This window comes from Ictalurus punctatus, chromosome 21 (genome assembly GCF_001660625.3).
Source record: "Ictalurus punctatus breed USDA103 chromosome 21, Coco_2.0, whole genome shotgun sequence".
In the NCBI taxonomy this organism is placed as follows: domain Eukaryota; kingdom Metazoa; phylum Chordata; class Actinopteri; order Siluriformes; family Ictaluridae; genus Ictalurus; species Ictalurus punctatus.
The window spans coordinates 11,257,991-11,282,500 of NC_030436.2; the positions used below are offsets into that span (position 1 = coordinate 11,257,991).

A 24,510-nucleotide genomic window follows, 5' to 3' on the forward strand; every position below is an offset into this window, starting at 1 on the left:
ATAAAACAAAAATATACACAAAACAATAAATGGTGGCTTAGATATCAAGATTTAAAAAAAAAAAACAAAAAAAAAAAAACTTGAATTAATTTGATCTGATCCTGTAACAAATCTAGCCTGAACTCTCAGAGAAGTGCAACAGTGTAAAGCAGGTTAAAGTAGGTCATGTGTTAACCACATCAGACACGTGGCATAACGTTAACACCACCACAAAAACCCTGAGAGACACCCTCATGTCACCTAAAGTACCCAGTACTGGAAATGTTTACATATAGTGCCCTCCACTTATATAGGCACCATTTTTTATTATTATTATAATTATTGTCCTGATGGTGGAAATGGACATTTTCAATGCTTGTGCTATTTTCTTATAGCCACTTCCCATTTTGTGAAGCTCAACAACCTTTTGCCGCACATCAGTTATATTCCTTGGTCTTTCCCATTGTTATGAATGACTAAAGGAATTTGACCTGTGTGTTACCTCATATTTATACACCTGTGCAACAGGAAATCATGGTTGAATGATTTCCTATTCCTGGTCATCCAGGTGTACAGGTATATGGGTATATATTTCAAATATATGAATTCTTATTATAAATTTAACAAAGATTTTTTGGATAAACCTGTGTTGTGTTTGCAATTGTTTGATATCCATGAGAGCAGAGTATTTTAGGGATTTTTTTTCAAACAAAAGATCAAAAGGTTAGACAATAAAGACCATTTTTCACAGCCTTCTTGGCTCAAATTTACAGAGTGTGCCAATATTAGTGGAGGGCACTGTATATGGTTTAGTGGAAGTAATTTTTGTTGTATGTGAACAAGCTGTGTTTTTAGTTATTTAGACATATTTTCTGGCTATAAAAACATTATATTGGTAAAGAAAACGTGATTTTTCTATCTCTAAAGTAAATACAGATAAATGATGTAAAATAACGACACACATACACACACTCACCCCTGTACTGTAAAACAGCCTTAAATTAATTTATTGCACATCCAGTGTTAATGACAGCATACAATGTAACAGGACTCATTTGCAACAAATCAGTTTGCACGAAAAAACTTTACAAACCCGCCCCCCCCCTTCAATTCATTGAATTTTTAGAAAAACTCATTTACAGGTTAATCATAAAAAAGAGCTCAGGCATGGTGGACGTGTATCTGCATAGACTTTGAGAAACACTCAGACTTACCTTCCTGCCAAAAACTGATCTCAGAACAGCTCGTTAATTTGTCTTTGCGTAACTGCAGACTGAAAGACGCACAGAGAAATGCTTTTATTTCTCCTCTTGGGATCAGTTTCTAAAATTGACTGTGATGTGACGTGTTCTGAGTCAGTATGTCGTTAGTCACGCAAAAGATGCTGCCCAACCTTTAGGCTATTTCCTGTTTAACTACAGAGGCGATTCACAACATGCAACACTAATATAGTGAATTAGAAATGTATACAATAATAATAACAATAATAATAACAATAACAATAATAATAATAATAATAATAATAATAATAATAATAATAAGCCAAACACATCAGCACCTGAGATGAGTAATATTTAGAATCGGCTGATTGAAGAGAAACGGATGATGATGTTATTGCTTCAGGTTCATGAATTGAATCTGTTCAATGAATTTATTCATTCATTTTGGAAAGATGGAAGAATAAAGCATTCATTTGTGTACGTACAAACGTTTTTTTAACCGCTAACAATAACTTTTTAGTACATTTTAGTAGATTCTCCACACATTTCTCTGCACAGAAATTAATGTCATGCCTGAAATGTAAAGTAAAAGTGAAATGGCAGGAATACTGCCATCAATCAGAGGTAAAAATTTTCAAAAATGTAAAAAAAAATTAAATAATAAAAAAAAAATCCAGCTGATAGACAGACAAATGTTTTCCTTTGGTGCAAATACGTTTAAAGAAACAATTCAATAAAAGCAAAATGTTAAATTATGACTGTATAGAAAGTACTTGTGTATAACCACCAATAATAAAAAGAATAAAAAAAAAATTAGATTTCAGAACAACATCTGGGTAAAAAAGAAAAAAAAAGTTAGTACAGATGCACATTAAACGTGTATTATTAATATTAGTTATCATTATTATCATTATTATGAAAAATCTCTTTCCTCTCTGTAGACAAAAAAATGCTAACATAAGCTTGGAAATTTCACATTTTCTGATGGCAGGATTCTTTCTAACTCCATAAGAACATCTTGCGAAACTAGAAGTACTAGAAAGTATGGAAATAAACCAGGATGCAGAAATCTGCTGTGGTTTTACTAGCAAGTGATCTGGAGTGAAACTCGGTGCAGAAAAATTGGGGGGTGGGGGGGGGGGTATAGGGTTAGGGATGGGCAACAACACTGTAAAAAAAAAAATTTTTTAAACTAATCAAATCATACATTAAAACCAATCATCATCATCTGAGCATCACTCATGGTCGTGGATGTAAATGCAACAACAGGTAAAAAAGGTTCTTAACAGTAATAACTCCACATTGCATCAATCGATTAGTTTAAGATTACAGGATAAGATAATATTTACACAGTAGCTGTACATGAGCTATTAGTACAATGTTGAGAACATGCAGTCCTAAAACTAGATTTTTTTAAAATAACAAACCTCCTACCGTTAATATTTTGCATATAAAATCTCCTTGTCCCAATTAAACAAAGAATTAAAACAAAAGTCAAATAGAATTAAAACATCTGATCATAATCCAAATTTTTTTTTTGAATTTTTGCAAAATATCTTTTTCAGATAACATATGAACTGCTCACAATTTTTTGAGCACAAACTGCTCAAAAATTATTTTATGTACAAAAAACAGCAGTTGAAGTGTTTATGGCTTTAGCACAAACTCAACAGGGTTTAAATAAAATGCTTTTAAAAATAAATAAAATAAACACACTCAAGGACAGTCAGTAGTTTAACTCAGTAGCAGGAAGAAAGGGAAAACATTTTGGTGCATAATTAATAAAAGATAAATTCCAATAAATGATTTCCAAAAAGAACAAAAACAAAAATCCAGAATAATGTAGCTAATCACAAAATCATAACAAATTATAGCTAGATCACTTATTTTCCAGTCAAAACTCTTTGGGGGAAAAATTTTTTTCTTACAGGGGGAAAACATGTCCATCATCATCATAATCAATCTCACAAAATGTGTACGAGTCGCAACGATCACTGGGCGATTTGATGACATCAACATCGTGATGAATTTTGTTGAACAATGCACTTAAATTGTTAACTTGTTGATGTGGTCAGTATATTTAGAACTTTACATGTTCTGATTGGAAGGAGACATCAAAAAATTCTACTAAATCTTCAAAATTGTAAAATTTTGTACAGAATGCTTATTTTTATTGACCCGCTTTACTACAAACTAAGTGCAGGGCTTGCTGTCCTACTTCAACATTTTTATTACTGAAATATTTTAAAAGGTGAATAAAATGAGGGTTAACATTGAAATGTTTAATAACAATTGCGTTTGTTTCAGCGGCTACTGCTGGCTGAACGGAACGAAAAAGATCTTTTCAAAGAAACTGTAGTTAAAAATTGTTTTGAATCCTAAATCTTATGATCAACAATTACAATTGTTTGTACACTGTGTTTGTACACTGATTTGACGTGGCTTCAATTATTTATTCTGCAATTCGCGTTTTGAGTACGTTAAATTTAAAGATGCAATGATAGACAACGTTATATATGAGAAATTATTAGGTTTTTAATACTGTCACATTAAAATACATGATCTTCCTTTGTAAATATTATTCATGAATAGGGGTCATGATTTTGGAGTTTAATACACGATTTAAAAGCCTCGCCATGTTGAGTTTTGGATTTGCGCTGGTTTTATCCCAGACCTTTGATTTGAGAATGTGAGAACGATTTCAGTTCTCACGATACCGAAAATACTTTTAGGAGTCTTTAACGCTGATGTAGTAATATCTTGCAATCGTGTTTAAATACTTTTCAAAAGGATAACCTACGTAAACACATTCCAAGTCAATTTTCTGACCCGAGTTATGTGAAAGTGACGGATGATTCGTCAAATAGTTCTTCTTTATGAAGTGATGCACGAATGAAGCAGAAAACGAGTAATATTTATATTTAATAAGCTAAAAAAAATAAAATAAAAAAAAAAACCTGCTTTGTATGCTGCTCTCCACATGATGCTATTTAACTCACAGGACGTTGATCATCTGATCATTGGGTGATAAATATTATGAGTTGTAAAGGTTCACTCATAGGAATCAGTTCATTGTTGTCAGTGTTCGCTATATTGCTGCACGGATTCAGAATCAAGTATTAACAGAGACTCTGTAGTAAATCTCTGTAGCTGTAAAATCGGACACTGTGTGCACTCCTTTAGTTATTCCTAGTGTACTATTATTCAGAAACGTTCTTTCTTTGTTTTTTTGAAATCTTTTTAAATTCTTTGGCACTGCATGGAAGTGTGGCCACTGTACCTTCAAGCGGTATTAAAACGGAGTGTGGCCTCTGTGACCGTCAGTCATATTAAAAAGAGGGCATGGCCTCCCACTTGTAAAAAAAAAAACAAAAAAAAAAAAAACCAAACAAAAAAAAAACAAAAAAACAAACAAAATAAAAAAACCCTTGTAAAATGTAACTTTTTGCACAATATTGAATCACACCGTATCGCACTGAACCAACTCTGAATCATATCGTAGTGAATCGTTGGTTTATTCAAACATATTGTTTATACAAGATAATGTATTCTGATCGAGTTTGTTATTTATACACACAAACAAACACACACACACACACACACACACACACACACACACACACACACACACAGATCATGTGAATTGTAGCATACTGCAAAGTCTCATATGGCACAATATTTACAGACACCATTCCAGCTGATAAATAACATCACACGATACAAAACTTTCATTCACTTCGAGTCGAATCCCCAAAGTGAATCATGATTCCCAAGTAAAATGCAATGGCTCCCCTTGACAGTATGTAAACATCTTAATTCCATCAGCATAAGCATTATTGTTTAATCACGTGATCAGTCACTACGTTTGGGGTAATTTAATAGACGAATAAGGAGAATATTCTCCAGTAAATAAAACAAGGGATATTAAAAAAAAAAAAAAAAAAAAAAAAACTATATATTTTACCTTACATATTGTATTATAATCAACGCAACTGATTTTACGAAACTTTAAAATAAAATTAATGGCACAAGCTCTTTAACAAAAGTTTGCCATTTTATTAAAATTAGTGCACCCCATATTTCCTATATTTCATATCCAATAAAAAATAAATAAGTGACCCAGAAAGAACTGACTGGTGTAAACTCTTTACTCTGAACCAAAAACAATTATTACAACTAAAACTAAAGCGTCTGGTAAATATCTTTCCCTTAGGCATTATGACGTATGGTATTTTCCAGGCTCGGTGTTGACAATCCCAAAATTGTGTTCGCCACACCAGGGCAAACATGAATGTTTTAGAAAAAGAGTTGGTCAAACAACGAGGAGTCTTTAAGCTAAGCAGCATATTTGTGTACTCAAAGTTAACAACTGCATTTCATATTTGTAGCTAACAATTATATCTGTGTATTTCTAAACAGTCATATTTGTGAATTCTTAATTAACGATTGTTCTTTTTTTGTTTTCATAGCTAAAATTGTATTTTGCTTATTCATAGATAATCTTATTTGCGAGTTTACAGCTAACAACTGCAGGTAACAGTTGCGTATGTGTATTTGTACATGATCATATTTATGAATTCACAGCTAATAATCTTATGTCTATTCGTAGCTAACAATTGTATTTGTGTTTTTGTAGCGAACAATCATACTGATGAAGTTGTAGTTAGCCATCATATAAACGTAATGTAATCTCACTGATTTTTGTACCTAGCTCACCTTACTGACAAGCCGTTGTCAACAGCAATCCATACTCTAGTTGTGTTCAGTACTAGGCAAGTCGATAAATGAGTGATCATGGATCAAGAAATATGATGTGAACGTAGTGCTTGCAAAAAGTTTGGAAATCTTTAAAGGATGTGGGCTTCAGACAGGAATGTAGCTCCTATTCATTTTTTTTATTTATTTTTAAATCTGGATATCAGATAAATAAAAACAGATACTATTATCAATGCAACTTATATAATAAAGCGACATTTATACATGTTTTATTTAAAGAGGTGGGGTTTATATTCTTATTCTGAGTGACTTACAGTTCGGAAAATACGGTAATTATAATTACGACTACTCAGTAGCAGCCCTTTGAAAGAGTACCATAAAAATCCAACAGGTAATGCTTTGAAGATGGGATAAAGAAAAAAAAAATGGAGGGGGGGGGGGGGCAGAGGAAGAAAGGATCATCTATGGCACCTCAGGGTGCGTGGCAGTATTCTGCTGGATGGAAACTGGACAAAAATTCGCATTTAACAAAGTCTATAGAGGGTTTTGTTCGTACCGTTTTGGCTAGTGTTCATCCACTACACCAAAAAGTCTTGCTCAAGACATTTTTTTTTCTTTTCTTTTTTTTTTTTTTAAACCACAAGCATGCATTCTTCGTATTTGTAACAAATGGAGTGTCAGTCACACTGTAAACTCCCACTTTTTCCTCCCACATACACACATTTTGTGAGTACGAACGTACCAGCAGAGTCCGCTCTCTCTGAGCTAGCACTGGAGGCCCTAGAGGTTTTCTCCTGGTTGGTACTGCGGTTCAGTGGAGGTGAAATAGTCCTCCAGGAAACTCTGCAGGTACTCGAACGTCGGACGTTCCTCGGATTCTTTGCGCCAGCAGCTTAGCATGAGCTCGTGCATCGAGGCCGGGCATTCTGCTGGACACGGCATCCGATATCCACGTTCCACCTGGTCCAGAACCTCCCTGTTCACCATGCCTGTACAAATATGCACGTTTTTTTAAAATTCCCCCCGGCACAATTGCATTTAAAACTGACACTAGGAATAGTATAGTATAGTGTGTAATGTAATGTAATGTAATGTAATGTGTATATATATATATATATATATATATTTACATTACATTACATTATATATATGTATATGTATATATATATATATATATATATATATATATATATATATATATATATATATATATATATATATATATATATATATATATATATATACACACACACACACACACACATATACACACACACACACACACACAGTATCTCACAAAAGTGAGTACACCCCTCACATTTTTGTAAATATTTCATTATCTCTTTTCATGTGACAACACTAAAGAAATGACACTTTGCTACAATGTAAAGTAGTGAGTGTACACTTTGTGTAACAGTGTAAATTTGCTGTCCCCTCAAAATAACTCAACACACAGCCATTAATGTCTAAACCGCTGTCCAAATTGGGCCCAAAGTGTCAATATTTTGTGTGGCCACCATTATTTTCCAGCACTGCCTTAATCCTCTTGGGCATGGAGTTCACCAGAGCTTCACAGGCTGCCACTGGAGTCCTCTTCCACTCCTCCATGACGACTGGTGGATGTTAGAGACCTTGTGCTTTATCTTTCCGTTAGAGGATGCCCCACAGATGCTCAATAGGGTTTAGTCCATCACCTTCACCCTCAGCTTCTTTCGCAATGCAGTGGTCATCTTGGAGGTGTGTTTGGGGTCGTTATCATGTTGGAATACTGCCCTGCGGCCCAGTCGCCGAAGGGAGGGGATCATGCTCTGCTTCAGTATGTCACAGTACATGTTGGCATTCATGGTTCCCTCAATGAACTGTAGCTCCCCAGTGCCGGCAGCACTCATGCATCCCCAGACCATGACACTCCCACCACCATGCTTGTCTGTAGGCAAAACACACTTGTCTTTGTACTCCTCACCTGGTTGCAACCAAACACGCTTGACACCATCTGAACCAAATAAGTTTATCTTGGTTCCAGTAATCCCTGTCCTTAGTCTGCTTGTCTTCAGCAAACTGTTTGCCGGCTTTCTTGTGCATCATCTTTAGAAGAGACTTCCTTCTGGGACGACAGCCATGCAGACCAATTTGATGCAGTGTGCGGCTTATGGTCTGAGCACTGGCAGGCTGACTCCCCACCCCTTCAACCTTTTCAGCAATGTTGGCAGCACTCATACGTCTATTCATTCAGGGAACCATGAATGCCAACATGTACTGTGACATACTGAAGCAGAGCATGATCAGTATGCAATATTCCACCATGATAATGACTCTAAACACACCTCCAAGATGACCACTGCCTTGCTAAAGAAGCTGAGGGTGAAGGTGATGGACTGGCCAAGCATGTCTCCAGACCTAAACCCTATTGAGCATCTGTGGGGCATCCTCAAATGGAATATGGAGGAGCACAAGGTCTCTAATATCCACCAGCGCTGTGATGTCGTCATGGAGGAGTGGAAGAGGATTCCAGTGGCAACCTGTGAAGCTCTGGTGAACTCCATGCCCAAGAGGATTAAGGCAGTGCTGAAAAATAATGGTGGCCACAAAAATATTGACACTTTGAGCCCAATTTGGACATTTTCACTTAGGGGTGTACTCACTTTTGTTGCCAGCGGTTTAGACATTAATGGCTGTGTGTTGAGTTATTTTGAGGGGACAGCAAATGTACACTGTTACACAAGCTGTACACTCACTACTTTACATTGTAGCAAAGTGTCATTTCTTCAGTGTTGTCACATCAAAAGATATAATCAAATATTTACGAAAATGTGAGGGGTGTACTCACTTTTGTGAGATACTGTGTATATATATATATATATATTATATATATATATATATATATATATATATATATATATATATATATATATATATATATATATAGTAACATCACTAACAATTACCTAAATGCTAGAAATACACTAATAGCAACCTAATGCCATTCGATTTGCTAGTATTCTAGTCCTTCCAACCAACTGTTGCTATGGTTACGTCTCACATTTTAACACACAATCATTCCTTTCTGCACAAATCCATTTTCCATCCATAGATCATCCTAGCTTAAAATGTTAGTTATGTCCGTTGCAATGGTTACATTCAAACATTATATTTTATTTAAAATGTAACACACCTTCGCCGTCCAATCAGAAACGAGTACTTTTTTCATAGACAATGACAAAAAAAAAAAAATACAAACTGTTCCTCATAATATAGTCATTTAGCACACTGCATCAAAACTAACGTTAATATAATATCTAAGTAAAGGATTAAAGGAATAAACCTTGATCTGGAGAAAAAGTAAACTGTGATAACGTTAATTTTACCTGGATACGGAACTCGCCCTTTGGTGGCCAACTCGGTCAGTAAGATGCCGAAAGACCAGACGTCTGATTTGATGGTGAAGCGTCCGTACAGTGCGGCCTCAGGAGCTGTCCATTTAATGGGGAACTTGGCACCTTCGTTAGAAACAGAGCAACAATAAATTAAAATTTTTTTTTTTTTAAATCAATATGGCCGCTGCCATTAGTAAATAAATAAATATGGAGAGAAACATCACCCCTTTTGATTTCTTGAATAATTTATCAAGGGAAAATTGAACCACTACGGAACATCTACTGATGTTTTCTTCTTCTTTTTTAAAATCTATAAATATTACAGATGTTTGCATTTAAAATTCAGTAAATGGAATTTTTTGTCGTTTGGAGCATCCACACAGTGTTTCTAAAATGACCCCCCTCACCCTGTCTGGCAGTGTACTCGTTATCCTCGATGAGTCTCGCCAGTCCAAAATCAGCCACTTTACACACCAGGCTGTCTCCAACAAGGATGTTCGCGGCTCGTAAATCTCTGTGAACGTAATTCATCCTCTCCACATAGGCCATACCAGCAGCAATCTGCCCAAAATAAATAATTCACAAATTCAGATGTCATAAATACAGATGTTTTAATCCTTAAAACTGTAAAATAAAACTGAAACTACATTAGCTTTTTTACATAGCATTTTATTTATTTATTTATTTTTTAAAAAAAAACAATATTTAAAAAGCTTTTTTGCATTTAGGTTTTAAAAAAATTCCTTTAACGACTTTTTGTTTGTTTTTACATTTGCTTTTTTACATTGATTTTATTTACACTGGAATTTTTACTTTTTTTGCATTTTAAATACATTACCTTTTTTTTTTTTTTTTTTTTATATACACTGGATCTTCATTACTTTGGCTATTATTTTTTCCATTAGCTTTATTTATTTTTACATTTACTGTTTACACTGCCTACTTTTTAAATGACCTTTTTTTTGTTATTTATTCTTTTTATATTGGTTTTTGTTTTACATGCCATTTATATTCTATTTGGCCAATAAATGACATTTATTTATTTATTTTTAAAGTACCTGAGAGGCCATATCGACCAGCTGTGGAAGTCGTAAATATTTCCCTTTCTCTCCTTTTAGGAAATCTAGCAGGCTTCCTGGAATTGGAAAACATTAGATACATATTGATTTATTATTTATGTACTTTAAAAAGCATGAACACTATTCAGAAATGATAAACATCACGCTAAAGATCAGACCTTGGCTCATGTACTCTGTAACGATGTAGATGGGCTCCTCGGAGACGACGGCGTAGAGCTGCACCAGTTTCTCATGCCGGAGTTTTTTCATGACCTGAGCCTCCTCCAGGAAAGCCTCAGGGGACATGGTGCCTGGCTTCAGTGTCTTTATAGCTACTCGCGTGGTGCCGTTCCATGTACCTACACGAGAAAGCACAGATATTTTAGATAATTAAAATAAAAATCTCTTAATAAAGAAAGTGTGGCCCAATTAAAGCTCACTAAAGCTAATTAAAGTTCATTAAACAAATAAAGCTAATTAAATCAAATCAACTAGAGTTAGAATTACAAATGAATCCAAATCAGTTCAGGATAAAAATATTTGAAGAAATCAACAAAATGCTGACCTTCTCACTGTAATTACAAAAGTTAATTATCTCCTGATAAAAAGTTTAATCAACCTTAGAATATTATCATAAATACAATTATCATTCAGCAACATCGTCAGTTACAGTGTATATGGCTGGGATTATGAAATTTTCTTTACAGCCGTTAAAAAAAATGGTTTTATGTTGAATCTTACAAAACAAGTGTGATTCCCTGTCTGAAAAGGTTTGAATTTGAATCTTAATCAGAATAAATTTATTACAATAAATGGAAAAAAAAAAAGGTTTTTCACAAAAATACTGTAAAATAATTAAAGTGTTCTATAAATCTAGAATTACATAAAAATATAGAATATGTACAGTTATAGAAGATACACCATAAAACTGCTGGACGCAACACAAAAAGAACCTGCAGACCTACAAAAACTCAGACCTTTCACTTTAATTACACATCTAACAGATTATTAGAAAGATATCTTTCTAATCTGCCTACACGTGATATATTAAAATATGATTATACGCCATTAACACGTTACAATGCATTTACCATTAATGTCATTAGATTTCACCTGATGGATTGAACAGTATTTAAAAAAAATAATAATTAAGGAAAAACTTTTAAGGAATGATCCGCCCGACTAGATCATCTCAGCTACAGTTCGCTAACTTAACCTGCACACAAATGTTTACTCAAAAATGTCTGTAAGCGCTGAGGTAACTGGAACTAGTAATGGAGCAGTCTGTTTTTCATGCTTAGATCAATTAGTTATTCATTTTAATTGTATTTCAGTGTATTTGTGGCTCATTGCACCACCCCCCTGCAATAAATAAATAAATCCCCCATACGTCTTGTTCAGCTGCTACAGAAATACTAAACCCATCAAACCAATCGCTCCCTATGCCTTAAAAACAGCCAGGGAATTCCCCGTGTGTGTGTGTGTGTGTGTGTGTGTGTGTGTGTGTGTGTGTGTGTGAGAGAGAAAGAGTGAGTACGCGTTGGAATATTATAATATTTGCTAAAAAGAATAAAATAAGCATCATTATGAATATATTAGAGTGTATTTGGTAAAGGTCACATGGACACTATTACACATTATTAAAATCCCAAAGCTAGCATGTGTGTGAATGCTTCAGAAAGATTTAGTAGCGTCCTACCCATCCACACTTCCCCGAAGCACCCCTGACCCAGTTTAACATCGAGTCGCAGCGACTCGCGCGGGATTTCCCAGGCATCTCGCGCTAGTCCCTGAGTCTGAGGCTTCAGCATGGGGCAGATGTCCGTCAGGACGTGACACAATCCATCTGCGTGCGCTGAAATGGCCCGGGAGAGTAAACAGCTATTAATAGCAGCACTAGTTAATATTTATAGCATTTTCTACATCGTTAGCATATTTTAAAGAGATATTATTACAAGCACACACTACTCTCTTACTCACTCACTCACTCTCTCTCTCTCTCTCTCTCACACACACACACACACACTCACACACACACACAGAACCATTCAAAAAAAAATTTGCGACAATTTCCGGAAAAACGAGAGCCCTGTAATGCACAGTTAAATCAAACTCAGTGTGTATAACAGATAACAATTCGAGTCAAATGAAAACCTTCATTTTTTAAAAATTGAGTTGCTCATTGCAAATAAGTGTCAAAAAAGCGTATCATTTATCTCCTTCAATGCTCCAGTGTTCCAGCACGTGACGAGTGTTTTCATTTGACTCACTGTTGTAAAAACAACAGCAAGAGCACTTAGTGCTTGGCCCCCTATTATTGCAAACACCTCCTCCATATCATTGTGAGCTTCTTAAGTCCTTCCTGATTTCTTCATCCCAACTTTTCTTTGGCTGATTTTGGGGTAGGGGGGTTGGAGAGTGTTTTGATTTCAGATTTCACAACAAAAAGTCATTTTGAGGTAGCTTGATGAAGCTTAAAACGATCTTTCACTACATTTACAGCAAGTTCATATTGATATTTTGGCATCTGTGATAATGAAGATTAATAATAACAATAATAATAATTTCATGCGAACGAGTTGTGACAATTTTAAACAAGTTTGCTTTATAGTGCTCGTTAGTTTATACTAAGGATGTCACTAGAACCGATACTTCGGTACCAACATTTTTAAAACGTGACTGTACTTGTTTTTCCAGAAATAGTGTAGGTATCATTATTAATTACCTATTACCGAGTTTGCGATTCTTCCGGAACTGAAGGGGGCAGCAAATACGTGCAAGTGTTTTAGTCAGTCCACAAGTGGTAAAGAAGAAGAAAAACGCCTACAAGCACATAGGAAAAACTACATAAGTTTAGCTCCGCCCCGACTCGTTAAGAGGCAGAGAGAGGAAAGCTCGTTGAGAGGAAAGGTAGCATCGGTTGCCGGTGTGCAACCGATGCTATCGTTCATTTCAAACAAAGCGAGGAAACACCTGGAATTTGGTGAAGCACCTTAAAGACCGTCCCTATATTATGTTTCTTTGAGGCAGCTGGCACTGTGGCCGTGAAACCAGCTAACGTTATGCTCCATGTAATGTTAGCAATAGCCAGTTATTTGTTAACAACGCTAACACATTGCAATGTTATAAACTACCTCCGAATGGGCCACCATGCATCGCCATTCAGCCCGTGTCCTGTCAGCAACACGTAGCCTAATCTCACTAATAATTATTCAAATGTTAATGCTTTTAATAATTTTTTTGGCCTGCCAGCACATCAGTGAATTTAAAATAATGCTTGCATTCAGAGTATAAGGTGTGTGTGTGTGTGTGTGTGTGCGCGTGCTTAGGAGTGCACCTTAGCACTTGGCAATGTTTTATTAGTCTTTGTCAGACAGTGTTTGGTTACTAAACTCTCTCTCTCTCTCTCTCTCTCTCTCTCTCTCTCTAGCCAGTATTAGCCAGAGGAGGATGTCCTCCAGGAGTTTTTAAATTGTATTTCAATTTTTTTTTTTTTTTTTTTTTTTTTAAAACCACACAGTGGTATCGATTTTGGTATCGAGTATTGTGTACTTTTGGTGGTATTGGTACCGACTACTATATTTTTGGTATCATGACATCCTTAAATTATACAGCTGTTTTTCCCCCCAGCTGGCGTTGCCTGAACTCACTGCGATAGTGCAGGACGAGCTGCTGCAGGTTGCTGAACTGCGTCCGTGATGTGATGTAAAATCCTCCACTGTCCAGCTTGCGGATTTTGTAATGCTTGACATTTAGACCCTTGGTGTTGTCGTAGTCCAGCACAGACAGGCAGTACGCTCCTGAACGACAACACAACACAAATACACAGGAAAATCTGTTATCTGTGGATGGTGAGATGATTAACACAACATAACTGTACATAAGTCCCTGTGAATGAGCTGTTACTACAGAAAAGAAAAAAAACCAAAAAAAATCCCCACCATATTCGAATGAGCGCGTTAATTATAAATAAACCTGTGATTTGCACCAATGTCAGAGCTGAAAAAACTTTTAATCAATACCTTCTGACCAATCACAATCCAGAACTCAAAAGCAGCAGGGTATGAAACATGGAAATGGACGTCTGTTATTTTGCAAGCTCAAATTGAAAGTTTTAACAACGAGAACATACGACAATTCTGATTCAAATCCATCCTCCTCTTACAGCAAGAAAAAACCCCCAGAGTATCAGATGATACAGCGATGACTAAATGAAACATATTTCGTGGTTTGTGTTGATGGATTATTTCCTGTTTTAAAGATGTCCCGAGGAACAAACACAGGCTGGGAAACACCGTATTCACCTCATATTACTGTAGAAACATTTATAATCATAAAGCTGAAATAAACTATCAGTATTGGAACAAAATATTTATTTACAGGATGCTCCAAAATGTTGATCATTGTCTCAGGTGCAAATATTAAAACATGCTTCAGCTTCAGTTCAGAATTTCGCCAGTTAACAAATTGAACACGTGATCGTTATTACACAAAGATGTGCGTGTTTGTCGTTGTGCGTGTCATCAGTGACTGAATGATGGGATAAACATTCACACACAGGTTGATTAATTTATATTTGTAGGTTTATTATTTAAAAAAAACCAAAAAACCTGTAAACACATACAAGTTTTAGTTACTTGTTTGGAGTTACTGATGGGATATTAATACTGAAGCTCATGTTAACTAATGTGTTAAATATAATTTCAGAAAACAAGATATTTTTCCTGATTACAGACTTGGGTGCTGAAATATCCACTCTGGATATGGATAATGTCCTCAGAGTAGGTGGTGGAGATAAAATATTTAAAAATATCACATGATTCTCAAAGGCATTTTTACCATACATGATGCACAGGTTTTCTCACAAACTGCCAGGAATATAGTAATGCTGAATTAAAGAAACGGTTATAAATAATAATAATAATAATAATAATAATAATAAATGTATGATGAAATTATGCATTCCTTAACACTAGAAAAAGATATATATATATATTTTTTACCATTTTAATGATCAAGTACAAAACTGATCACCACATCATGATTAGTTTGTAATTGATTATGATATCCATAACATCTCTGAAAAGAGTACTGTGAAAATTTATCACAACATTGATGTTGAATCATCACATCACAATGCATCAACACCTCACATCGCTTTGCTCTGCCTAAATCAAACCTGAGAAAAATGACTCCAATAAATGGCCAAGAATTTTAATACAACTCAAAAAGAAGCAGAAATAAAGTAGTAAAGCTCTTCTCCCGCAGTATCACAGCTCTGAATAGATTTTTAATAGCCGGGGGTAAAGCAGCTTCGCACACTGACCTACTTTTAACAATCCAGCTATCTACACCGACATCCTTCATCTTAAAAACAGGCTCAATGTGATGAAGTTTAGAATTGTTTTAATGACAAAGTTTTAACGTTTGTTCACAATTTGCTCAATACAACAAACTAGAAAACAAAACAACAACAAAAATCAAACTCCCCCCATCCCCCTCAAAAAACAAAAACAAAATAGTGGATCAGATATCGATGGAAAAATGTCAGACATCGGATCCTGTAACAAACGGCAAATACTGGAATTAAATTTGGAAAAGAAACTAGAATTGTTTACATGCACATTCCCTTTGTTCGGATTGACTTTATTTTATTTATACTTGACTCTATTTACAATGTTGAAGGGATTTTTTGTGTAAAAGTGTTGAACTGTGCTTCAGTTTAAACAAAACATTTTAAAGCTTAATCGCATTTATGCGTTTCGGTATCAGCTGATGCTCAAGGTTTCAGTATCAGAAAAGAAGAAGCGTGCATGTATCGTGCCACCTCTACAACAATTAAAAAAGGTTTTAGCCTGTATCATGCACATCACTGTTATTGTACTCACAATTTCTACAGATTATAATCTATACTTGTATAGAACTTCATAGTTCAAAATCTCAAAGTGCTTTACATATAAAACGTTCAAGTTTAAGTATTTATTGTAATTCAATTTGGGCAAGGAGAAATAAAATGCTGAAAAAGTTGTTTTTTGTTAAAAGAAGGCGTGCACTACAGGTTTGATTCGGCAGGACATCCCCTCAATATCAATCACTCTGGTCATTAGGAGTTTAAAATCTCTTTCTTCTGTTTTTTTGTAACATGACACAAAACCCTGAACTAATCATTGACAGCCCTAAAATCTTCATCGCTCACTCATAAGGAGCCACTTTTTTTTTGCCTTGTTTAGCTAACAAATTTTATTTTAGATCAACTATAAGCACACAAAACAGGAAAACAGCAGGTAATAATATATAATGGCAAATAAGATAACAAACAGCACTTTCTGTATCTATGCAATAGAATTGTTTAGTATTGATTAGGAGGTAGAAATACACAAACACTCACCTTTAGTCGTCTCACTTTCTCTCACAAGGAAAGTTCCTCTCCTGTTCTGGATGTTCAGCAGCAGCCGCTCAGAATCGCGCCGTGTTATTCTACCAAAAAACCACCTACGAGGTTTAAAACAAACAAACAAACAAACAAAAAAGCAGAGAGATTGTTAGTGCTATTTAGACTAGATTTTGACATAGCTGTTTTTAAGTGATGAGGAAAACAGAAACAGTTACAATGTCAAAGTTACACTATGTGGCTAGTGTAGATTATAATATTGCAAAATTTATTTTCCAGGCAAAACATGTTGCTTGAATTACGCTACGATGTTAGCATGGACGATTATCACACTGACAATTTATCACCCAAAATCTAACACACTGGAACTCTGGGCTTAAACCTGCAGTAATTTTAACAATGCTGATATTAAACATAAAAAGTTGTTGTTACTCTTCGGCTTGGATGGAGTCCGATGGGGCGACATAATTGCTTGGGATGTAGCCACTCTTCCCTGTGGTCAAAGAACTCGCCAACCACCAGTCTCCTTCCCTACAACACACACCAATCACCACATTAACGTAACAAACAACCAGACGTAAACCGACAAACACTGTAAATTAATAAACAGTGCATCGAAGGGCATCCTGATAACACGAGATAACCTGCAGGACAAGTGAGACAATTTTCTACTGATTTAAAGACCAAAAAATTTACGCCATAAAGGAACTGCTGCTAATGCAACGCAAGACGTTTTATTCCTGGCTTTGAAATATTTATTGCTCATTTATCTTCAAATAATATGATTATACTGAAATAAAATTATTGATTATTTCTATACTGAGATTACAATAACAGATTATTTTTATGTTAATATAAACCTAAAATTTTCTTATTCTATTGGTATATACGTTTGCTTAATTGAAGCTTTTGGTCCTAGAAAGAAAAAGAAAAAAACAACAATTTTAACCATGAAACTTAAAATAAAATGTTAACTATAAACAAAATTACTAATTACCTAGGCTAATTTAATATTTTTAATCATAATCATAAACAACATTGAGAAATGTAGATTAAGCCCAAGACCACTTTGAAAACAAAAAACCCCATACTTTATATCCAAATTTCTTGCATTTCTGTGTTTTTCTGGGTCTGGAATGAGCGTCTTTACATTTAATATTGAACGCTTTTTAAAAAATAAAGAATGCTGCAATAAAAATAAAATAAAAATACATGCATACACACATTCCACCCAAGTTGTATTTATCACGAGCCTTACACACTTCTTACCCACAATGTGGAACTAATTCTAAGATGTAAAAGAAGAGTTACTGACCTGTAGTTGTACTTTCTCCTAATTTAACCCATGAAGCATTGGGGGGAAAAATAAACAGCACTGATATAAAACACCACCCATTGCTGGAAAAGAGAAAATCTATAATACTATAATACACACTCTTTTTCCAGTTTATATGTACTGGATCCCAAAATCCTTAAAAAAGGTAATTTGTGGAAGAGAAATCACTGTGCGTTATTTGGTCAATAAAATGTAGGCAATTTTTTACTTTACGGTACACAAGGACATTTCTGTGATATATAGCATGTAGGTTTACTCACAAACTGACAGCAATAAAGCAGCGTTACATTAAATAAATAATTATTTTTTATGATACAGCATTTAATGTCTACAAAATAATTTTTCTATATATTTTTTTAATTTACCTACAGAAAAGTAGAACATTTTTAACAGTGAAAAGAACTATTAATGTAGGTAAAAACTAACATCATACTGGCTACATATTTGCTGTCAGTTTGTAATTAAATTGATTAAATACATAAAATATTTTGTATTATTGTTATTATTAACAAAAAAATAACTAAAAAGATGACAGAAAAGCATACAGTGACATAATTGTTCACAATATCATCATATCACCCAGTCCTATACAGAATGTTTAATTTAATTAAAATTCGATCTCTTTAAATGAACAATTTGTTGATTGAATTAATCGATAGATTTGTTGTTGTTAAAAGTGTCTGATAAATAAATAAAAATATAAATGTAAAAATAAATGTCTCCAGTGTTCATTGCCTATTGTCTTATTACGTAACGTCTCAGTTTGTCAGGAAATGTGCGAGTGTCACATTAATATTCCTGAGATAACTGAATGACACGTCGTGTAGCGCTGCATTGGGACATTGTGTGATGTGTTAGCTAAGCAAGTGCAGCTCAATGAAGGATGGACACCAGCAGAAAATCACAAAATATAGCCATACCAATAAAAAAAAAGTCAAATTAGCATACTGATAAGCAAGTTTGATACGAGTGTTGATATATACATTGATTAGAGTGTTGATATATACATATTTTTTTCTTGTAAAATTAGCCTAAAACCTAGACCTTGGACATTAGGAAAAAATTATATAATAATAATAATAATAATAATAATAATAATAATAATAATTCACATCAGAGAAATTGAGAGAGATCTTATAATTACATATACACAATTAAAGTTTAGAGGAATATGAAATTTGGTTACTACACAAACTAACATCACATTTGTTTGCACTCAAACAAATGTAGGAAATAGAAAAATATTTCAGTGATATGTTTCTAAAGATCTTGAATCACTGAGTTTGTAAACTGAATATATTATGATATTATATATAATACATTACATTTTCTTTTTTTTTTATAACTCCGACTCCATTTTTTTACTTTTTACTGCAATTTAATGTATTTTATCCAGCCGTTTCATTGTTATATCACTTATTTTCATGTTTAATTACTTAAAAAAAAAAAAAAATGCATTTAAAATACTATTTTGAAAGTTTTTCTTAATGTCGAGTTATTCTTCACTATCAAACCTAAATACTGTTCAGTTCAGTTCGATATTGTATCAGTTTGAGAAATATATTGCACTACTGAACATATTTTATAAGCGCATACTAACTCTACTTCTGATTCAGGAGGAGGCTGTGGAAGTAGAAAAAATTTTTTTGGGTATAATTTCTACTCCTGAATAAGGTCTGTTCCATTTTCCAATTTCATAACTCTGCCCACTGGGTAAAAACCTGGACCTTTTCGAGAAAACTGTTACTAGAAAACATTGTATTGTAGTAAAAATAAAAAACTGCATATATAATTATCACAAAAAAATTGCAAATGAAAAGTTAATATACCTAGAGTACACCTCTGATATTTTTTTTCAGAATTTCAGAATCACAAGGCTGTCAAAGTAACTCACTACAGCCTTCTGAAGCCTAAATTCATGCACGTATATTCGTAAATAAATGTTATGAATTTCTACATTATACGGCATAATCTGAATATTAGCATTATGATACATAAATGTCAAAATGATCATACTGTGTTACTTTAAACCTTCTTCACAATAAATACGAACCACAATACTTACTTCTGCTGAGGTGTGTTTTAAATGTACATAAAAATGTTGAATATTTAATTAGAAGCATTGAAACCTCACAAAACCTACCATAGTGGAGAAAAAATATATCATAATGTATTAAGTTATATAATGATAATACATACTTACAATATATTATATAGTATATCGTTTAAACGTTTAATTTTTTTTTGCTGAGGTGTTGCTAACTGCATTAAACAGTCAGGTTGAAGATTTGTTAAAGATAAAAATGTAAATATTTAATGAGAAACAATGTGAAATGAAACAACAGGTACAAAGATTGATATTACTGTCCAATTTGTTACATATTACAGTGCGTCGCAATGAAGTTAAAGTTATGAAGAACTCACACCTCACAACACCTACAATTCTCAGAAAAGCATAACACAACGTTAAAATACTGTGATATTTTCCAGCCCTAACCCAAAATAGTAACAACCCAATTTCTCTTATATCAGCATCTCTTTTATTATCGTTACCACGAGGTGCGTTTTTAATACCTAATAATACTATAACGATGTTGTGGTCGATATGAGTCCGAATAATGAGTAGGAAAGACATTAATGAGTGTTTATTTCCACAATGAATTGCATATTTCTGTCGTTTGAACCGAACCGATGACTCACGGTCTGAGATGGAAACCGTCTGGGCACTGACATACACCGCGTTCATTTCCAGTCTCCATGACGTATCATCAAGGACTCAAACGAGAGCTGATAATGAACAGCCTTCAAATTGCTTTAAACACCAGCCGAGCTGCTGTAATTTCCCGTTCTGCTATGATATGTTTCAGAAAAGTGCTTCATCACGTACGGCGTAAAGCGTCTTTGAGGAAGACACACATGAGAAGACTTACGTGTTATTGAGGATCTGCAGTCTCTCGCCCTTCTTAAAAGTAAGATCTGCAGATGTCCGAGATTCGTAGTCGTATAGTGCGACGAACGTGGTGACACCAGCTGTAAGAAGGAAGTCTGGTTAAAGCCATGGGATCAGGAAGGGGTACGAGCAATCAAGTGCAGATCAGTATCAGTGAGACGCTGGCACTTTTCTAAATCTCCGCTGAACAGGTGTGAAAAGCCATTTGTTTGGCAAATGCTTGAACAAATGCTCCCTGCTAATGATTACCCCTCCTCACCCCCCCCCCCCCCCCCCCCCCCCCCCCCCCCCCCCCCCCCCCCCCCCCCACACACACACACACACACACACACACACACTCCAACTGGATAGCTCCATGGCATGTCTATTTAAAAAACTGATTCACAGCTCTGACAGTCATTTAAATGAAAAGTGAATCAATAACTGGTCAATGGAAACCGAATACTGGAAACAAATATTTTGCTGCCAAATACACTGCACTGACACTAGACCTGTCACACAATTGTAATATTCATTCAAATAATTTCAAAAGAATTAGCATCACAAGTCATATATTAATCCAATCTCAAACCAACGTCCTCCGTGCTGTTCCTCAACCGGTGCCGCCCTCTTCTTACTTGACCATGTCTCCAGTGTTGTTCTTTAACCAGTGTCATTACCCAATTTGTGTCTCCCACCCTATTACTCAACTCGTGTTTCTAGCGTTGTTGCCTGATCTGCATTCCCAACAATGTTCCTTATGTCAATATCCAATCCATGTTTCCGGTGTTACTGCCCGATCTCTGCTCTCCTTGTCTTACTTGACCTTTGACCCTTGTGCCATTGTCCAATTTGTGCCCCCACATAATTCTTTATCCAATGTTCTCCATGTCATTGCACAATCTGTGATCCCAGCATCGTTCCTTTACCAATGTACCCAGTGTCATTGCCTAGTGTGGATCCTCATCCTTGTTACTCGACCAGTGTCAGTGCCAGATATGCAGCTCTGTCCTTCCTTTAGCAGTGTCCTGGGTGATATTGTCTGATCTAGTCCCCCACCCTCCTTCTCCACCAGTGTCCTGCATCATTGTTTGATCTGCATCCCCTACCCTGTTACTCCACCAGTGTTCTCCAGGTCACTGCCTGATTTGCATCCCCGCATCATTTCTCGCACAGTGTCCCCTGTATCATTGCCCAATCTACATTCCCTCACCTCTCTCAAACGGTGTATCTAGTGACGTTGTCCGAGCTACAGTCCCTCACCTCACTCAAGTAGTGTCCTCAGTGACACTGTCCAACCTACAGTCTCTCATCTTACTTGAGTAGCATCCCCAGTATTGTTGCCCAATCTTCAGTCCCTCACCTTACTCAAACAGTGTCCCCAGTGTTGTTGCCCATGCTACATTGCTGCCCAAGCATTGTTTCCTGAACGGCATCCTCCGTGTAATATTCATATTTGAATTCCTGTGTCATTGTTTTGAATTCCTGTGTCATTGTGTGCCCTGTTTCTTTGCCTGATTATCACTGCCCTCCAAGTAATTACCCCATTTCATTGTATATATTCAACAACGAAATAAATCTTATTTAACATAGTATCAAAAAGTAATTTTAAGTTTCAATACTGAGCAAGAGACTTCATTTTCACTTTTTGGTGCCTAAACCAGATTTAGTCGCATGCAATACCTCTTATGGGTGACGCGATGCTTGCCATGTGATCCGCACCACCAAAAAGTTGATGTTCTGCACCGTTGGTGTGGTACGTGTTGCTCCGCCTGCTGGTCCCCACCGCAGGGCTCTGATTTGGTGTTTGGGTCTGAGGGCCAGAATTGAAATGGTGTCCACTGGAGGAGCCCATATTAATGGTACAATCCAGACTCAGAGATCTCTGGCCTGAGTCTTTTGGCTTGCTCTTACTTGTCCCCATTGGAAGGACTGAGGAAAATAAAGGAAGGAAACATGAGAAACTTGAAGATTGAAATGTGTTTGGAAACTCTGAATGCAGTTGCAGTGCAAATATTATTAGCAACAAAATGAGAACTTCACAGTCATGCTGCAGAAGTTGCAGTTTTAGTCTTCTGTGTTTGTGGTCTGTAATGCAATCTAGACATTCAGGACAAAAGCTGAGACATGTTCAGTCTTGAAAAAATTTATATCATCTGGTGTTTATTCAGTTTCAGCTGAAACTTGGGATTGGATAAATGCGTTTCTATGAGTAACGGATAGTTTACAGCATTTGCGTTAGGCACACATAGAAGAGAAATTAAATTAAAATCAGAACCTCACATGACTTGGTCATTAGGAGTCAGTGATTTCTGTAACATTAATATATCTACAAAAAAAAAATTACCATTTTAATTTTTAATATTGTGATTAAAAAATGCAAAGTTGTAAAATTCAGTTACTTGCGTCTTTAGGTTAGAGAACAAAATGGTGAATGAAAGTGAGAAAAATAACAGCCTTCTTTTATTAGAAATGTGGACAAACTGGAATGAACCACACCTTAAGTAACAGTCCAGACAAAAGGCGGAAGAGAAAGCCTTCACACACCTTTTAGGCTACCGCTTGTGAATTGAAACAGTAAAGAAAATGCTACAGTGGTGAGACAATCAAAATGCAACTAACTGTCTGATAAAAGATTTAACAGCTATTCCGTGAATAAATCTTTGTCGAGATTAAAAAGAAAAACTTAATTTCTGTTACTCCCGTTTAAGACAAATGATAAAAGCATCACAATTTTTGGGATGGCAAAGTTAAATACTAAAACACATACAGCACAAGGAACGCTGTCTAGACATGGAGAGTGAAACGGACTTTTTCGGAATGCAGAACACACACCCCAACAAGTCCTGACTCTTCCACCACACACCCTACAGGGAGCCAACGGAGGCCTTGTGGTGGGTGTTGCCATGACCATTTGTTGTAATATGACTAAACCAGTATTGCCCAAAAGGTGCAGGCTCACACTCCTGCAGTGAAATCCAATTCAAAACACCAAAATGCGACTAGCAGAGTTCTAAAACGATGCCCTAAAAATTTCAGTCTGTAGAATGCATTCTGTAAAGAATTCCTACAATTTATAGCATAAAACAGTGTTCAAACCAGTACACACATTACTATACATTGTGACTATTGTAATAATACAACATTGTTAACTTTATTGCAAAATTAGTTGCCAAAACATTTACTGAAGCAGCAAAGAAAGCTCAAATAGGTATTTTTTACATTTCTTACATTAGTTTGTAACATTATAAAGTAATTAATTACTTTAGTGAAGGAGGGTAAATGCACCAATGTTAAATTAACGCTAAAAATCTTAATCTAGCTAGGTAGCTAACATCTGCTAGTTACCCAGATATTTTAAGTACGTAGATAGTCCATAGAGCTAACTTCTTTTTTTTCTGTGATATTCAGGAATGTGACTCCTAGATTCTCAGTTTTCATTTTTAGCAATTTCTTATTGTGTAATCTTTCATTGCAGCAGTTTCCTATTGCGTAATTTGGTATATT

The 24,510-nt window shown here is 35.2% G+C and overlaps 1 protein-coding gene across 1 annotated transcript in view; it reads right to left on the minus strand.

Moving 5' to 3' along the window:
* Positions 1-968: 968 nt before the first annotated feature.
* The window catches only part of LOC108255075 (proto-oncogene tyrosine-protein kinase Src), a 26,992-nt gene continuing 3,450 nt past the window's right edge, over positions 969-24,510 (minus strand). The window contains exons 3-13 of the mRNA XM_017450727.3: positions 22,687-22,935; positions 21,005-21,104; positions 17,171-17,269; positions 16,736-16,839; positions 13,998-14,147; positions 12,047-12,202; positions 10,527-10,706; positions 10,348-10,424; positions 9,697-9,850; positions 9,281-9,412; positions 969-6,904 (exon numbers count right to left, since the gene is read on the minus strand). Coding sequence (XP_017306216.1) covers positions 6,696-6,904; positions 9,281-9,412; positions 9,697-9,850; positions 10,348-10,424; positions 10,527-10,706; positions 12,047-12,202; positions 13,998-14,147; positions 16,736-16,839; positions 17,171-17,269; positions 21,005-21,104; positions 22,687-22,927 — 1,602 coding nt within the window. The 5' untranslated portion in view covers positions 22,928-22,935 and the 3' untranslated portion in view covers positions 969-6,695. The remainder of the gene's footprint in view (positions 6,905-9,280; positions 9,413-9,696; positions 9,851-10,347; positions 10,425-10,526; positions 10,707-12,046; positions 12,203-13,997; positions 14,148-16,735; positions 16,840-17,170; positions 17,270-21,004; positions 21,105-22,686; positions 22,936-24,510) is intronic.